General features: G+C 35.8%; 2 protein-coding genes and 1 long non-coding RNA gene across 3 annotated transcripts; all 3 read right to left on the bottom strand.

The window, feature by feature from the left end:
• Positions 1 to 568: 568 nt before the first annotated feature.
• LOC128238494 (uncharacterized) lies at positions 569 to 6,427 on the bottom strand. The gene has a single exon (XM_052954466.1). It carries the CDS (start codon positions 6,302 to 6,304, stop codon positions 4,523 to 4,525), a length of 1,782 nt encoding a protein of 593 aa, XP_052810426.1. The 5' UTR covers positions 6,305 to 6,427; the 3' UTR covers positions 569 to 4,522.
• Positions 6,428 to 8,983: 2,556 nt separating this feature from the next.
• Positions 8,984 to 11,194, bottom strand: LOC128239444 (uncharacterized). The gene has a single exon (XM_052956076.1). The coding sequence runs from the start codon at positions 10,669 to 10,671 to the stop codon at positions 9,313 to 9,315; it is 1,359 nt and encodes a 452-aa protein (XP_052812036.1). The 5' UTR covers positions 10,672 to 11,194; the 3' UTR covers positions 8,984 to 9,312.
• A 2,109-nt stretch (positions 11,195 to 13,303) lies between these two features.
• On the bottom strand, positions 13,304 to 16,452 carry LOC128239327 (uncharacterized). Its single transcript, XR_008261864.1, has 3 exons — positions 16,351 to 16,452; positions 15,578 to 15,705; positions 13,304 to 15,271 (listed from the first exon to the last, which is right to left on the bottom strand). It is a non-coding gene; the product is annotated as an uncharacterized LOC128239327 (long non-coding RNA).
• Between the last annotated feature and the right edge of the window lie 27 nt (positions 16,453 to 16,479).

The raw sequence follows: 16,479 nt of genomic DNA, 5'->3' as shown, positions 1-16,479 counted from the left end.
GATGTCACCACCCCCGATGCAGCAACTGAACAAAGTAAGATGATGAGGTCAGACGGTACCAAAATCATGAACGATGACACAGATGACGAAGATCAGTCAGAACCGCCCAATAAGAAGTCAAAGTCCGAGGAGCAACTCAGCCCTGAACAAAAACAAACGATTGAGTTGTTATAGACCAAGTCAAGCTGAAACAGTGCCCTTTCTCTTTTAATAACTATCTAAATAGTGAGAGTTTTGTGAGAAATGATCGGAAGAGGTTTACGATCATTGTATGAAAACTGTTAACCACTCGCCATCCAGTCTTTGAATGGTGTCGCCTACCGGATGCCGATGGTCTTAGGAGCGGCTGCTCTCGGTTGGATAACAATTGCCAACCGGTGTCACGACCAACCGCTATCTCCAACCCTTTGTCAACTTAATTTACAAACAATTAAAGGCTGTCATTGGTCGCCGCAAATTCTGGTCGTCAGAGGTCGGGAGTAGATCGTCATCTATGTGTTATTGGTACTTTAGATATTGAATGATTACAGGATGGGCCGAAATGCGATATGAAGGAAACTAAAGCAACTGAGAATGTTATAATGAAGCTTTTATTTGCATCCAATAGAAGGAATAAACCCCAGGCCCAGGTTTCACAATGAAAGTGAAGTCGTAAATCGGACTGAATAACATTTTCGGCTATCTGATTGGATAACTTTGGTTTCTGACTTATCAGACAATTTGGTTTTAAAGCTGCACTCTGACAGATTGACCTTTTTGATATCATGTTTTATTCTTTGTCTTGGATTAAGCCACTTTTTGCGTAAATGTCGGAGAAACAGTGAATCAAGACTGCTGACAAAATATCAGACCGCAGTTTGTTTTTCATATTTACGTTTAAGAAGTAATGTATTATGGCTTAAAGCGTAATGCTTTAAGAAAAAAATAAAATTGTCGCCAGTTTTCCAAATAATTGATATCTGTTCTATTGAGAGGCATTGCTACCAAAATCAGCTGATTCAGAGACAAAAAATGTCAAAACTGTCAATTTGTGAGAGTGCAGGTTGAAGAGGCAACAGTGTAATTCCAGTAAATGAAGGTAAAAGGTAAATTCAATATGTCGAAGGCATTTACTTGTTCGTCACATCTACTTGAAATATTCGTTTTTGCATGGTTTATGTTTTAATCACATAGAAAGATGTACTAACAAGAGGTTTCAAACTTACCGTCCACAGTGCAAAAGTTGATTTGGAAAATCAAAATAGGAAATGTTTCCAAATTTCATTTTCTATTCAGTTTTGAGGTTCAGTATTTAGAAAGCATAATACAAACAACTTTTAAAATATGTGTGAAACATCCTTTAAAATGTGTGTGAAACATCTTTTAAAATGTGTTTGAAACATCCTTTAAAATGTGTGTGAAACATCCTTTGAAATATGTGTGAAACATCCTTTAAAATGTTAGTGAAACATCCTTTGAAATATGTGTGGGTGTAAAATAGAAGTTAAACAAATTTTCCCGTAGAGAATTTTATAAGATTTTGTTTCTAAAAGCATTTACAGTTTTTAGGAGAAGTCTTACTACAAAATAAATATGTTTGTGTATCTAAATATTCAAGACTATCCAGTTCACAATATATTGTGATTTCTTATTTGAAAAGTTATCATCAAGAAACCACAAGGAATAGTTGCCTATGTAATCTGGAGCATTTTGCCACAACACATATTTATATTGTGGATAGACTTTAGGCCACACCAAATTAATGTTTAGTTCCTCGGATTTTTGCCAAAAAAAAATGGAGCGAGCGAGCGAAAAAAAAAAATAGAAATAAAAGTTTGTCAGTTTTCATAAAAACCGAAGCGAGCGAAGAGCGAAAAATATATTTTTCCTTATATTCAATATAAATAAGAAAGATTGTTCAAAATAATTGCCCTTAAACCCATTTTAATGCCATCTTGAACTGAACCTCTAATGGACATTTGGAAAATGTCGGAATACATACTATTTATTCATCCGTTCATCTAATTTCTTATATAATTAAAACGTACTTTAATATGACAATCATTCATAATAATAAATAACCCTGCTTTTAGTAAAAAGTTTGAAACGACTTATATAAATCTACCTGAATCAGTTTAACATCATATGCAACTGTATTTAGACATAACGTAGGATTGATTTGGGATTTGTAAAAAATGATCACTTACACAGGCATCATCAAACATCAGACTCCATATAACATAGACTAAATTTTGTTTTTATTATCACAGGAAATGCAATGACATGTGCTTATTAAAACAAAAAGAACAAGGGTATTTTTCAGAGTACTTTTTTGGTTATTTAGATGTTTTTATGCACCAGCCAATTGTATATGCCCCCCCCCCCCCCCCCCCCTAAGTCCGTAATAGCAGGGACTTTGACTTCAGGTCTCTCAAAACCCGGGTAAAATACCCGACCTGCAGGGACACATTGCTGGTAAAATCCCTGCCAAATGGCCCCGCAACCCCGAATACCTATGTGAGGCCCATTCCTGACTATTTTCAATATGAAGACAAAACCACATTCACTAGGCACTGCGGGGCCACCTGAAAGGTAAAAACACAGCCCATTGCCTCTGCTGTCCCCGGTATACCCCTGGAACAAGGGCGATGGGTGGGCGGGGCAGTGGTTACAATTGACAAGTGCATTACAATCCCGGATTATGCTGCAAATAAAAACAAAATATAAGGTGATAAACTTAGGCTTACTTATGTTGAGGTATATCCAGACCAGTGTTTATATCGCTATTTGTGAAAAGATATTTGTTCAAAACTGTCGTTTTGTCAGAATTTGATCAAAAATGAGCTTGATACATCAATTTGGACCAAATAATGACTTATGTTGCAGTTAAGTTGACCTGTCCGATTTCCATTCATAATTACGCAATATAATCGCTACCAGTCTTAGATACTAGTACACATGCTTTATTGCATAATGATTGCTTTAAATAATGATCCTTTAGTGCATGAGACGATCAACAATGACTTCAAGCATGCTCAAAACATATTTATTGTCAAAAATAAGATTTAATTTCCAAACTTCGAGCCACATTGTTTATACCGGAAGCCGCCGTTTTGATTGAATTTATTGAAACCCATGCTAAACCGATCGATATACAGTATAAAAACTACGCATCGGTAACTTCCCTTTACTAAAACACGAAAACTAGCGTAGAAAAATTATACTTGATTATTTTTAGCCTTTTAATAAATTATTACCTGAAAAAAATCTGCTTGGCGATCAAAATGGAGGTGCGGGCGCACAAAAAAAATAAAAATATTTTTTTTACATTTTCAAAAAAATAGGAGCGGTAAATCCGCGGAACGAAATATCAATTTGGTGTGGCCTTATTGGAAAACATGTAAATGCTTTTTGAGCCAAAATGTGATTAAAAACACTTCTTTTGTAAAATTGGCTCAACTCCTTATGACACAAACACATATTGGAAAGGACGTTTGTTTTACTCTTGAGTGTTTATCAAATCTTATTAAACATAAACAATATACTCAAGCTAGTCACGCTAAAATGTTGCATGGTTTGAGAGTTGAGCGATTTTTACAATATTAAGTTACAAAAGCATTTGCATTCAAACTATTACACTTAAACCGCGACCGCCGTAGACCGTTTCATATATTTCAATTTTCTTTCAGAAAAAGCATTTGAGTATTATCATATTGTAATAACATGTATATTTTCTTTACAGTCATATTATCTTTTTGTAATCGAATTTTATGAGTACACAAATGTAAACGGTAGGCGTACAACAAGTACACGACAGGTTTATATCGACTATAAAATTACCTTTTAAAATTTTCAGCATTAAATAGTAAAACAAACAACTATTTAAATGCAATTAAAGTTAAAATTTTACTTAAACAATTAAATGACATCATATAAACAATGGTTTGTTACGATGTACGGCGATCAGGAATGTAGAAATAGCAATTGCTACAAGGAGCACTTATTTGCTTGTCAACATGCAATTAGCAATGTCCTGTGCAGTTTTGTATATAGGAAGAACATCAATATTTCTCTTGACATTCTTAAGTGTATAGATGAAAGTGGTTTTTTTTGCATACAAACAAATTATCACATGGACTTACTTATTACGTTCGGCTGCCAACGAATTTTTAATTAAAGCTTTTTTCGTGAAATGACCCTATATACCAAACAAAAGAATCTCCAGAAGTTCCATAAACTAATAAACAGACAGAGTTTAGAATCACGTGATCGAAATAGCATATTGCCATTCATGATAATGTCGAAAAAATCGCCGCTCTCTAATATTAAATTGTGCTCTAATATTAAATTGTGCTCTAATATTATTATAAAAAACTGTAAGTTACATAACCGTGCATTGTAGAAAGTACATGAATTGATAAGATTGAGAAGAGACAGTTGCAAGATTAATATTCATTATCCCAAAAGCAAAATGATTAAGTGAGTTTTGCCCTGATAAAAAGAAGCGTCTTATAGGTTATGTGATATCTTACACATTACAGTTTCATGTTTTCAACAAAACAGCAACATAAGAAGCATTGTTCGTGGCTTGGCTATGCACGCCGTTCCCATAGAAACGTGGGACGTGAATTAGGAATCCATCGATGTCTGGGCTTGGACGCCACATTCGGAATTTGCCACACGTTTCATAAGCGAACACGACGCCGCCAAACGGAGATGTCTTGGCTTGTGAACTTCCAGATGCCGGAAATCGAAAACCCTTATTCGGACCTTCGTTCGCTTCCACAAATAACGATACAAAGTCGCGTTCATAGTCAATAGCTTTGAATGGTTGCCACTCTGGAAACACAACAGTATCGTCTGAAACAGATTCAAGATTTCCATTACCAAATGTTGTTGTTTTCCAAGCCAGTACACGAACCTTCCCACGAGCTGTGTCAAATCCCGTCAACATATCGAACCATCCATCAGGTACACCACCAAATAATCTGTATTCGTATTTGTCTCTTAAATCATGGCCGACCCACATCCTTACATATTTGTCGTTGTATGACCATACAGTTCCCCCGGTGTTATCATATTCCCGCGTGTGAATTGATGCTGCTCCCGTTCCGTCGGATATAAGGTAGCTCTTTGGCGATTCACATTTTATCTGGACAGACAGTAATCCTGGATACCCGTCTAAAGAGTGTTCAATTTCTTGGTATGTCTTTGCTGGATCTTCAATATCCATTGGTAGCCATTCTGATTGAAAGTCCGGAGTAGGAAGGTCCCTCGGAGCCCAAATCTTTACACGAACAAACGCCTGATTCACAGCGTCGTGGTTATTTCCCAACCGTCTTCCATCTTCCTGTCCAGTGTTGATGATAACACCGATGTCTCGATTATTATTACCCTTCACTGGCGCAATTAATTCCACTTTCTCTTCGTTGTAAAAATACACTATTCCTCCATATTTTTTATTCAAGTCGTCATCACTACGGATTGCACTGTCACCTTTAAACACCCAGCCGGAATTGGGGCCTGAAACAGGACGAATTTGAACCTCAACTTTATATGGTAAAACCCCTAATCCATGCTCAATAGTTAAATGCGAGAGCTGTTCATCTAGCGCTTTCATCAAATACCACTTACTGATGAAAGATGGTTTGTATGATTGTTTAAAGTTCATTCGTTCCAGTTGTTCTACAGAACTTTTGACTGAATCAATTGTATAAGAGAGATCTGCAAGAAGCTTTGTTATATTATCATTTGAAACCACCTGGATTCCTTTCCATGCATCGAATGATATCATTTTGCCGTGAATTTCTTTTAATCGAAGCTGCAACGCTTGGATAATTTGACTTTGGTTCCGATCCGACCGTTCTATTTTAGAAATGTCCTCTTCTAGCACCCTGATTTTCAAACTGTTTGCGTTGATTCTCTCCACATTTTCTAAATACTCCTTCAGAGTACTTTCCAATTGTTCAAGTTTTATTTCAGTTATTTTTGCTCTGAACTTTTCAGCTTCAAACGCTTTTGTCAACCTGCCATGGAGGTTATCAATATTTTGTAAGGTTTTAACAGATGAATCACAATTTCCAGCACTATAGTTATACACATTTTGATTATTATCGACGAATGATCGATTCGATAACTCTTTTTCCAAACGATGCAATTTATCTGGAAGCTCGATCCAGACTTTCCTTTTCATCCCATTAATGTCATGCTCTATCAATTTGATAGTCATCTCTAACTCTTTCATCGAAAACTCTTCATCACCCAACGCTGTGAAGAACGTTATCGAAAGAAGGTATATTAGTTTTAATATCATTTTTGTTTTCATTTATTTCCACATATGCTCGTAGGACGCGTATCCAAGATGTTAACATAACACTAAACAGCTCTGGTAAGTTTTATAAAACACTTCATAGTCAAGTCTTTCAGGAAACAGTCCTAAATGACAGGAGAATGTGTGTTAATGAGCAACCCCATGACTATTGCCAATTATTATATTACATATGTGAACATGTTCCCTGATATGATCTTTATAAGAGTTATATGTAATGTCATAAAACAACAGCCAAGTAGCATAAATGTTTCCCAATTAAAAAGGGAAAACAGCTTTTAAGTGTTTCCCAGTCAGGTGACGCAGCATTTTGTATTATTACAAGTGATCGAACATAATTGTTTGACACCCAAATCTCAAGTATTGAAAAAAAAAACGGTACGATTTAAGACCTATCTTTCTTGTACATAGCAATGGTTTTTGATTAAACGTAGACTTAATATCCTCAAACACATGGTATGTTTTATCATTGTTTATGAAAAATCAGCGCTTTCCCTAAATTAAGAAGTTTTCCAATAAGAATCACTAAAGGAGAACCAGTGTGTTTCCCGAACACTGATAATTAGCGTGCGGGTAAGTGAATAGCTTTGTGATTTATCAGCATGATAGTTATTGAACGGTTAGTCTCCGTTTACTTATTATCGTTCTGTTTATTGACATTATACACAAGCACTTTAGCGCGAGTGAATAAATTTCAATCACGAGGGTTTCGGCTGACGGAACCGTTTTGTTTAATGTTGTCAAGGACAACGTTCATTTAATAGGGTGCGGTATAAGAACATTAGCAATGCACTTTATCGGCACGTTGGATATAGAATGGTAAGGCCCATTTTGTTTGCAACCGTTGCGATATGGAACTCAATATGTAGATGAAACGAAGAAGACACTCGGATATGGTACAAAGAACATTATGGACTTCTTTCTCTTAATGTTACTCAAAACTAAAAGTACAGTATGACAGGATACATATACTGTATTCAAACGACATAATTAGAAACAGAAAACAATGCACAGGTGTGTACTCTTATGTGTATATAAATGTGTATATACATGTACCTGGATGTATACCCACTAACCACCTTATTCAGTCCCGGGGAAGTACTTGAATTTCGAGCGTGTTCTAAATCCTCATTATAAACCGAGTCCTGAACACTTATTAATACATACCGGTTAATAATTAAAACTGTTTTCGGGGGCATAATTCAGATTAAACGCAAACCCGATGGCCAAGGTTGGTATCTCCATCTCTATCAGTTTTATATGCGCGTTTGTTTAAGCATGTAGTAATACTTGTTGATTTCATTTCCATATTCAGGAAGATTTTATTAAGGAGTTTTTGAGGTGTATTTTGCTCCGGAAGAGTGTATGATGTTACCTTTTGTGGGGGGGGGGGGGTGATCTGTAAACTTCAACTTATGACCATTAATAGGAGGGACGGTTACCCTGGTATATATGTATAGTACCCTGATATGCATTCAATGTGTATAAATTATATGCTCTGATGTAAATATATTATATCTTCATACAACGAAGTGTTTCCATTGCGTGCCCATTGTGCAACATATTGAAAGCTACAATAAACAGTCAATGTAATTGCATATATGTAATCATTAAGTACTATTCTTAACCATGTGTCCGCCATTGAGGTAGTGTTCTAACCTTCGCTTAGCTTATTCCGTACATTCTTAATCATTAAATGTTACTTCATGTTATCTAACTTTTATCTGGGACCAATAGCAAAGGCACTGGAATACATAGCCTCTATATACCCTGAAACCGGAAACGACGCTTACCGAATTACCGGCCACGCAGCATGCTCAAGGGCCGGACGTTGTAAATGCGGTTTTAATACACCAAAAAAGAGCGTGCGTAGTTGTCAATTGCCGGCATCTTCATGACGCGCAGTAATTTGAAGCAAATGTAAAATAATTATCGACAATGTCGTTTTATAATAATATTGTTGTAATATTTGTTTCATAAAAAATATATGATTTCGTCAGCGCCCATCTAAAATATTTAACTTTCAATCCGCACATATCATTATCTATTAAAATAGGTTTGTTTTCTGAAATAGCGATCTGTGGTGCGTTAGTTGTTTTACAGAGGTCGGGGAAAACAACAGTTTTAGAACAGTTAAAATATAGAAACGCATGTCTTTTATGTAAGAAACGCGTCTATGTAGCTCAGTACTTTTAGAGACATTATTAAACACCTTGTACATGACATTAAACTCGCGTTAACCACAATAACCACAATTGCAATCATTTATGCACCTGTTTAAATGTATATTTACATTACCGCTTGGAAACCCATTAGTTTTAATTGTAAATAAGGACAAAATTACAGTGATTCATACCCAGTATCGTGCGTGTGAACGGTCTTGAAAGACCCTCGGAAACGGAAGATCCCGATTTCTGTGACGTATTATCTGCAGACGACGTTGTATGGCGGCCATATTTGAGAGAGAGACAACTGACTTAAATCAACTACCTAGTTGACTCAAATAACGTGCTCAGCATCCTACTTAATAAAACTATTGAGCGCGTTATTTTTTCGTGAAATGCAAATTATTAACGTGATCAACCACATTTAATGTACTTAAGATTTTTCGAGAAATAGGGGCGGGGTACTTGAATGTAGAATCATGCATACAATTTTATGAAAACAAACAAATAGTAAAACAACCGAAACTTTATAGAATTTCAACAAATAAATACTTCCATCTTAACATGAGTACTGTTACATGGATAATCATTGAAGTATATTTGAATTACTGTAGAAAAAACACAAACGAGTTTAATACATACATGAATCAAACTGATCATACAATTCATCAATTCAGGAAAACTTTCTTTGCCATTCCCTTTTTACTTGATATTTAGATATAGAAAAGCAAATTAAATCATTTTCCGTCACATATAATTTATCTCAATGTGCGGTCTATTTAATAAGTAAGAAATTAACATGCGTTAAAGCTGTCTTAATATATTTTGCACTGTGTGCTTTCATCCTTTCAACAAAACAGCAACATAAGAAGCATTGTTCGTGGCTTGGTTATGCACACCGTTTCCGTAGAGATGTGGAACGTAGACAAGGAATCCATCCATATCTGGGTTAGGTCGCCACAGTCTAAGCTCTCCAGTCTGTTTAAAGGCGAACACGACGCCGCCAAGTGAAGAGGTCTGAGCTTGTGAACTTCCAAATGCCGGAAATCGAAACCCCTTATTCGGACCTTCGTTCGCTTCTATAAATATCGAAACTAAATCGCGTTCATAGTCAATAGCTTTGAACGGTTGCCACTCAGGAAACAAAACATTATCCTCCGAAACAGATTCAAGATTTCCATTACCAAATGTTGTTCTTTTCCATGCCAGTACTCGGACATTTCCATGCGTTGTGTCAAAGCCATTTAATATATTCGACCACCCATCTACGTTTCCAAACAACCTATAGTCGTAATTTTCTCTTAAATCGTGCCCGATCCACACCCTCACGTTTTTCTCGTTGTATGACCATACTGTGCCCCCACTGGCATCCCATTCCCTAGTGTGGCTAGTCGCTACTCCCATTCCGTCGGATATAAGGTAGCTCTTCGGGGACTCGCACTTAATCTGGACAGAAAGTAATGCAGGAAACCCGCCTAACGAGTGTTCAATTTCTTGGTATGTCTTTGCTGGATCTTCAATATCCAATGGTAGCCATTCTGATTGAAAGTCCGGAGTAGGAAGATCTATAGGAGCCCAAACTTTTACACGAACAAACGCCTGATTCACAGCGTCGTGGTTATTTCCCAACCGTCTTCCATCTTCCTTTCCTGTGTTTATAATAACACCTACGTCTCGATTTTGATTGCCCTTCACTGGCGCAATTAATTCGACCTTTTCTTCGTTGTAGAAGTACAGTATTCCTCCATAATCTTTATTCAAGTCGTCATCACTACGGATTGCGCTGTCACCTTTAAACACCCAGCCGGAGTTGGGGCCTGAAACAGGACGAATTTGAACCTCAACTTTATATGGTAAAACCCCTAATCTATGCTCAATTGTTAAATGCGAGAGCTGTTTATCTAGCGCTTTCATCAAATACCACTTACTGATGAAAGATGGTTTGTATGATTGTTTTATATTCATGCGTTCTAGTTGTTCTACAGAACTTTTGGCTTCAACAATTGTATTTGATAGATCGGCGATCAGCTTTGTTATGTTCGTATTTATATCCAGTTGGTTTACTTTCCATGCATCGAATGACATGACCACGTCGTGTATTTCTTTTAATCGCAGCTGCAACGTTTGAAGAATTTGACCTTGGTTCGTATCCGACTGTTCTAATTTAGAAATGTCATATTCTAATCCGTTGATTTTCATATTGTTTGCGTTGATTTTCTCCACATTTTCTAAATAATCCTTCAGCGTACTTTCAACTTGCTTTGCCCTGACTTTTTCAGCTTCAAACGCTTTCGTCAATCTTTCATGAAGGACATCAGCATTTCGTATGTTGTTCACAGATTGATCGCAATTTCCAGCACTTTCGTTATACACAGTGCGATTATTTTCGACGGATGGCCGACTCTTTAAGTCCTTTTCCAAAAAAATGTAACTGTGCTGGGATCTCGATCCGGACCTTTTGTTTTAAAACACTTATCTCATCTTCCAACAATTTGATTTTCAACTCTACCACTTTCATTGATAGCTCATCTATATAAAACGCTGAGCAAAGCATAAAAGAAACGAGAAGCAGCAGTTTCAAAATCATGGTTGTTTCTTTCAATTAATTGTCACATACTTTCGCTGGGAACTCAATCATGATGTTTATATGGTTTTGGTAAGTCTCTTCATAGTTAAGTTGTTCAGGAAATAGTATATCGTTGTAAATAACACACACTCAAAATGAACAACATTGTTATTGTAAACAATACTAATGACGTAAAATAATATTTTGCCTTCTTAATATGCAGTAAAGCTGTTTATTGTAAACTTTGTATTGGCAGGTAGTTCCTGAGGACTTTATAGTATATATATATTTTAAGTGCTTTTGTCTGCACGTCAAAGGCAATACTGCGTCCGGAATATGCAGTGTCCTGCAGTATACTTAATTAATGTATGCTGCATACTTTAGTATGTCTTCTGACGCCATGTCGAATGTAAAAAAATCCAGCTAAAAAACCCGTAACATAACAAACCATATCATGAAATGTTCAGTATAATTTCCTGAAATGCCATCTTATTCAAAATACTCAACAACATAATAAACGCAAATGTATGTCCGAATGCCCAAAATCGGCTCATATGCAAATGAAGCAATGTTAATGTCGTTTTATGGATCTGTTTGGAATGTAAGAATGTTTTATTAGGCAGAAACATGTCCCAATATGTCCTGAATGTTTTACAAGGTATGTTTTTTTTCATTAAGTGACTATACCATAATACATTATCCGTTTTTAAGGTTTCGAAAAACTCATCATTCAAACTTGTTGCTGTCGACTACTAAAAGTAGATTATTTTCAGTTTTATGAAAAAAAACACAATTTACACACTACTAGCAACACTTTTGTCTAAATTTTGGTTTAGTTTCGAATCTTTCTTCCATTTTCGTGTAGACACTATCATAGATTATAAGTATTTTCCATGGCCGAGAGTGTAAGATAAGTGCGTACGGATTTGCAATAATTCGTGGTTATCATGGATATTCGCGCAGTGATTCAGAGTATGTAAATGGTCTGACCGGTTTTTAAATAGTTATAAGAAGAGTGAAGCATTATTTCTTGAAAGGTGCGTGAAAACTGTTTTCTGGTGACATTTGAAGCGAGAAATAATTAACTCGCGTTTTTAATATTGCCACCAGACAAGGTTTCCATGATGCGCTACAGACGACAGTCTTCAACAAGGGAGGTAATTACAATGTGGTGGCCATTAAAAGAAGTTCCATACGGGCATTTTATCTTCGCCCGTGGGCAAGATAAGAATTTCTAGCATGGTTAAATTAATGGATCTACTTATCTGAGGTGGGAGAAAGATATTTCTTGCATACCGGACGTGTGTTTCCGGTCATGTGACCGGTGCTGGAAAAACTCGTCTTACACCCCCATGTAAGATGAGTCACGCTCAACAACGCGCTTACCACCAATGCTATATTAAACAATACTTGTCTTCCAATCACTGAACAATTACTGCCTGAACGGTGTTCACATCATTAAATTTTAACAAGTTTTGTATAAATTATCACATGATAGTTAATACTGACTAGGTACTGTCCACAATCTTAACATTAGTTTTATATTAAACACTTAAGTTTCATTTGAATTATCACATGACTGTTAATACTGACTAGATAGATACTGTTCGCAATCATAACACTGTTCACAATCTCAACACTAGCTCAATTGATTTGGTCCCAAAATGACTTTCAAACACCATTTCAGACCAAATCATGAGTCTGAAACTTGCTATTAGATGCTAGTGCTCCGGTGGTTGTGGGTTGAATCCCAAACCAGGGCAGACTTTTCTTTCTAGGTTTATACACAGCAAAAGAAAGTAAAAACTATTTTGGACTTATTATGCGCAGCGTTTTCTTTGGTATGGCGCAAACACGGAATATAATAGGTCCGTGACACTGGCACAAATAAAATATCAAGTTAAGAGTCAAAAACTGCCTGAATAAGTACCCAATCATATTTCTTCGCCGTGAACATCATTATACATCAAATGAACTGACAGTCCTTTAAGGTGGCATGTTTTCTTCCTTTGTTTTTGACAGAACCTCTATGACAATTTTAACAGAGTTTCAGATAAGTTTTCCAATTTGGTTGAGTGTTACTCCACACTTTTGAAAATAATTGGGTATCTCACATTATAAATGAGTATTTCAAGTTTCCATTAGCCCATCGATTTGATTTTAATTTAGTAACAACAATAAACGATTATTTTTATTAGTAAGATTTGAAACAATTACTTATAACATGTTTTTATTAGAAATGAGTGAGTGCACAACTTGCATGACATATACAAAGTATATCATTATGACAATAACTCACATCACACATTCATTAGAGTAGCTATGGCATTAAAATATCATAATAGCAATACTAGTGTTAGCAAGTTTGACTGGGTTGGTGGTATCTTTTTTCGACCTCTTTTCCTTGTTGACATCTTCGCAGGAACAGTTGAAAATAACAAGCTTCCCGCCTGCATCCGTCTATAATCGTATACCATCGTATTTTCTCGTTTTTCAAAGGAAAGCGTTTTTAGGCAAATCCCCAGGTCTTAGATTGTTTCCGCCTTGCTTCCGGAAAATGATCGGCCAATTACGGAAACCATTATCTATTTTTAACTGAGTTAATACATTAATCGAATCAACTTCGGCAAATTAGACGAAATGAGTTTCCAACTTTCATTATTAATTAATTCCGCGTCCTTCAAATTAATTGCGTATTCTGCCTTTCCTTATGCGTTTTCTTACTCATCGATTTTTAAAACAATTGAGTTTTCTTTGATTTTAATTGCGTATTTACGAAATACGCACCTTATCTGTAACTCTGGACTGACAATAAATTTTGACCCGATTTGGCGTGAGACCACAGTTATTTTTACTATATGTTTCATATAGACACTAACCTGGCTTTTGACTTTATACACACCCCAATTGAAAAACAAGGACATGGCATCTCTAGAACAATTCAAGACACAAAATATAATCACAAGAGAACACCATGTTGACCATTGACCCGACTGTCAAAATTGAGTTCAAATACATAACCCTTCCGCCAGGGAGTCAATCGGCTACAAACAACTAATTTTCAGACTTCCACAAGCTATGATTTTTCCAATATTTACATTGAAAACTATCAATTTCTGCAATAGAGTGTCAAATTCAGTCAAGTTCTCTGCAAAAAGAACATTTTTTGCTTCTTTTTCATTCAATTTTAATAAAATATTGATACTTGAACACAAGCACTCTTTGTTTCTGTATTCACATCCGGATCTTGGTCAACGGGGGGCAGATAACTGTGGTCTTGAGCCTATTTAAGCAACATTTTTTCAGAAACAGACTTCAAAACTCCTATAGTTCAGCTTCAGGCTATATGCAACACATACTGAAAGTTTGGCAATGATATATCAAACACTAAATGAATGAGACAAGTATTAGCACCTGTGGTATTTTCATAAAAAGCAGAAACAGCCATTTCCCTCAAATGTTAAGCCGCAAACCTTTGAAGAGCCATTATTTCCTTATGCATTGGAATAATTTGACCAAGTAAAGTTTTCCTTGTAGCTTTGAATGGTGTCTATAGAACAGCACCACAGAACTGGCCTGCCTACTCTTTTAAGATTTTTTTCCAAGCAAAATAAGGTTTTTCCACTTCATCGGCTTAGTGTTTTATATAAAAAATGACATAGAGCCAAACTGAAATGCCTCAACTTGTCAAAATTTTGCTTTTCTGGTCCACTTATATACAAAGGTAACAGAACTGTCCAGTTTAACACAAGAAATTTAGTGATCATGTGTTAATAGACAGTCTAAACAACACTATATGCCAAATTGTTAGCTTCCGGGACAAATGGCGCAACAAAGGAAATGGCAAAAAACACACCAAAACTTAAAGATTCATGACAACTGCTAGTGTTTTCATGTATGAGGTGGCTACATGATGTAGAAAATGCAGAGATAGCATTATTATGCCCATTTTTAAATTTTTTTTACTTTAAGAATCTGTTTTGAAGGCTAGATTTGGCATTAAATTCAGAGTACAGCACTTCACTATTGTCTATAAGATGCTTATTTACACCTGATTTGCTATAAATCTCACTCAATGGAATCATTTACACACAAACAAGTACTACAGATTTGACTAACATCTTCATTCTTCTGAAATATTGGATTCAGAGCTGCATCTCCTGGATTCAGATTGCAGGACTACCGCCTGGGGAAAGGGCCGCAGCTAACTGGAGCTTATTGGCACATCATGATCTGCAAGCAAGACACAAAAGCAATGTTTTACACAAATAAAACTATCTGCCACTACTGTTAAAGTTTGAAAAAGGCCTGTAAACACTCATTTGAGGCATACACAACCTTTAATATAGTCATAAATGTGATAAATATGCAGAAAAGTTCATGAATTCAAAGATTTTCAGGACAAATTTAATAGAATATATAGTCTTTTGGACATTTTGCAATCAGTTTTTAACAACTCAAAGGTAAATCTCATCTTATTGAGTACCCAGATGCATTTTGCAAGCATTCAAACCAGACATGCTTAGAATTTCTTCTTACTTGGAGATGGTATTCCTTTCTTGAAAATCCTTGCCGAGAGCCGGTATGGAAAACCACAGAGACCACAGTTTTACCAGCACTGGTTCTTGTCCTTGAAAATTCCTCTGTGGCTACAGCAACCAGGCTGGCTATTAAAATAAGCAATAAATTAGGGTTTTTAAAACATTTATACTGTATTAAGGTTGTGTTTTTTTAATGCATTAAGGGAAAAGGCTCTATTCTTTATGAAAACTGCTCACTTTTTATTTATTTTGCCTTGAGAAATGTCAAGTTTTTCAATGAATAAACTGAATAAATGAATGAATTAATGAATATATATGAATGATTGATAGAATGAATTAATGAATTAATGAAAGGTGGCATTATTTCTTTAAAATTGGGATCTCATTGTGTTGCTGTGATTGTTAAAGTATATGTTTTCTTGTCCATAAGCTGAAAATCATATGCACACTAAATAAAACATCATTCTGCATCCTATGTGCAGTAAGTTTTGTTTAATTGCTTATAGAATTTGCAATTATTGTAATGTTTGCTTAAAAGAGCAAACAAAATGTGTGAATAGATGCACAATACAGACCAAAGACTGATACAAGTCAGCAGTTTCATTAGAAAATAATATTATTATCAAAGCCACATCAGAAATGATTGACAACATGAAAGAAATTCATTTAGGAATGGAACAAACAGTCTCAATGGGCTTATATGACCAAACTGTCTCACTTTGTACTTCAGTTTGGATACCATTTTCTAATATATTATCTTGAAGTACTTACAAATTACAGCATGTTGGCAAACACCAAGTACAGCTTGGCCTCTGGTGGGCAGCTTGGTGGGGGGGGGGTTCTTCAACAGACAGTTCCTCCTGGGTCTGCTTCCTATGTTAAAAAAATCCCTCCATTTAT

The sequence above is a fragment of the Mya arenaria genome, chromosome 6 (genome assembly GCF_026914265.1).
Source record: "Mya arenaria isolate MELC-2E11 chromosome 6, ASM2691426v1".
Lineage (NCBI taxonomy): Eukaryota > Metazoa > Mollusca > Bivalvia > Myida > Myidae > Mya > Mya arenaria.
Note: the sequence above shows the minus strand (reverse complement) of the source record. Positions and strands in the feature narration are given on the sequence as shown.

Bases quoted from the DNA above. Each gene is read 5' to 3' on its own strand.
- LOC128238494 (XM_052954466.1), bottom strand. From the start codon at position 6,304: ATGAAAACAAAAATGATATTAAAACTAATATACCTTCTTTCGATAACG.
- LOC128239444 (XM_052956076.1), bottom strand. From the start codon at position 10,671: ATGAAAATCAACGGATTAGAATATGACATTTCTAAATTAGAACAGTCG.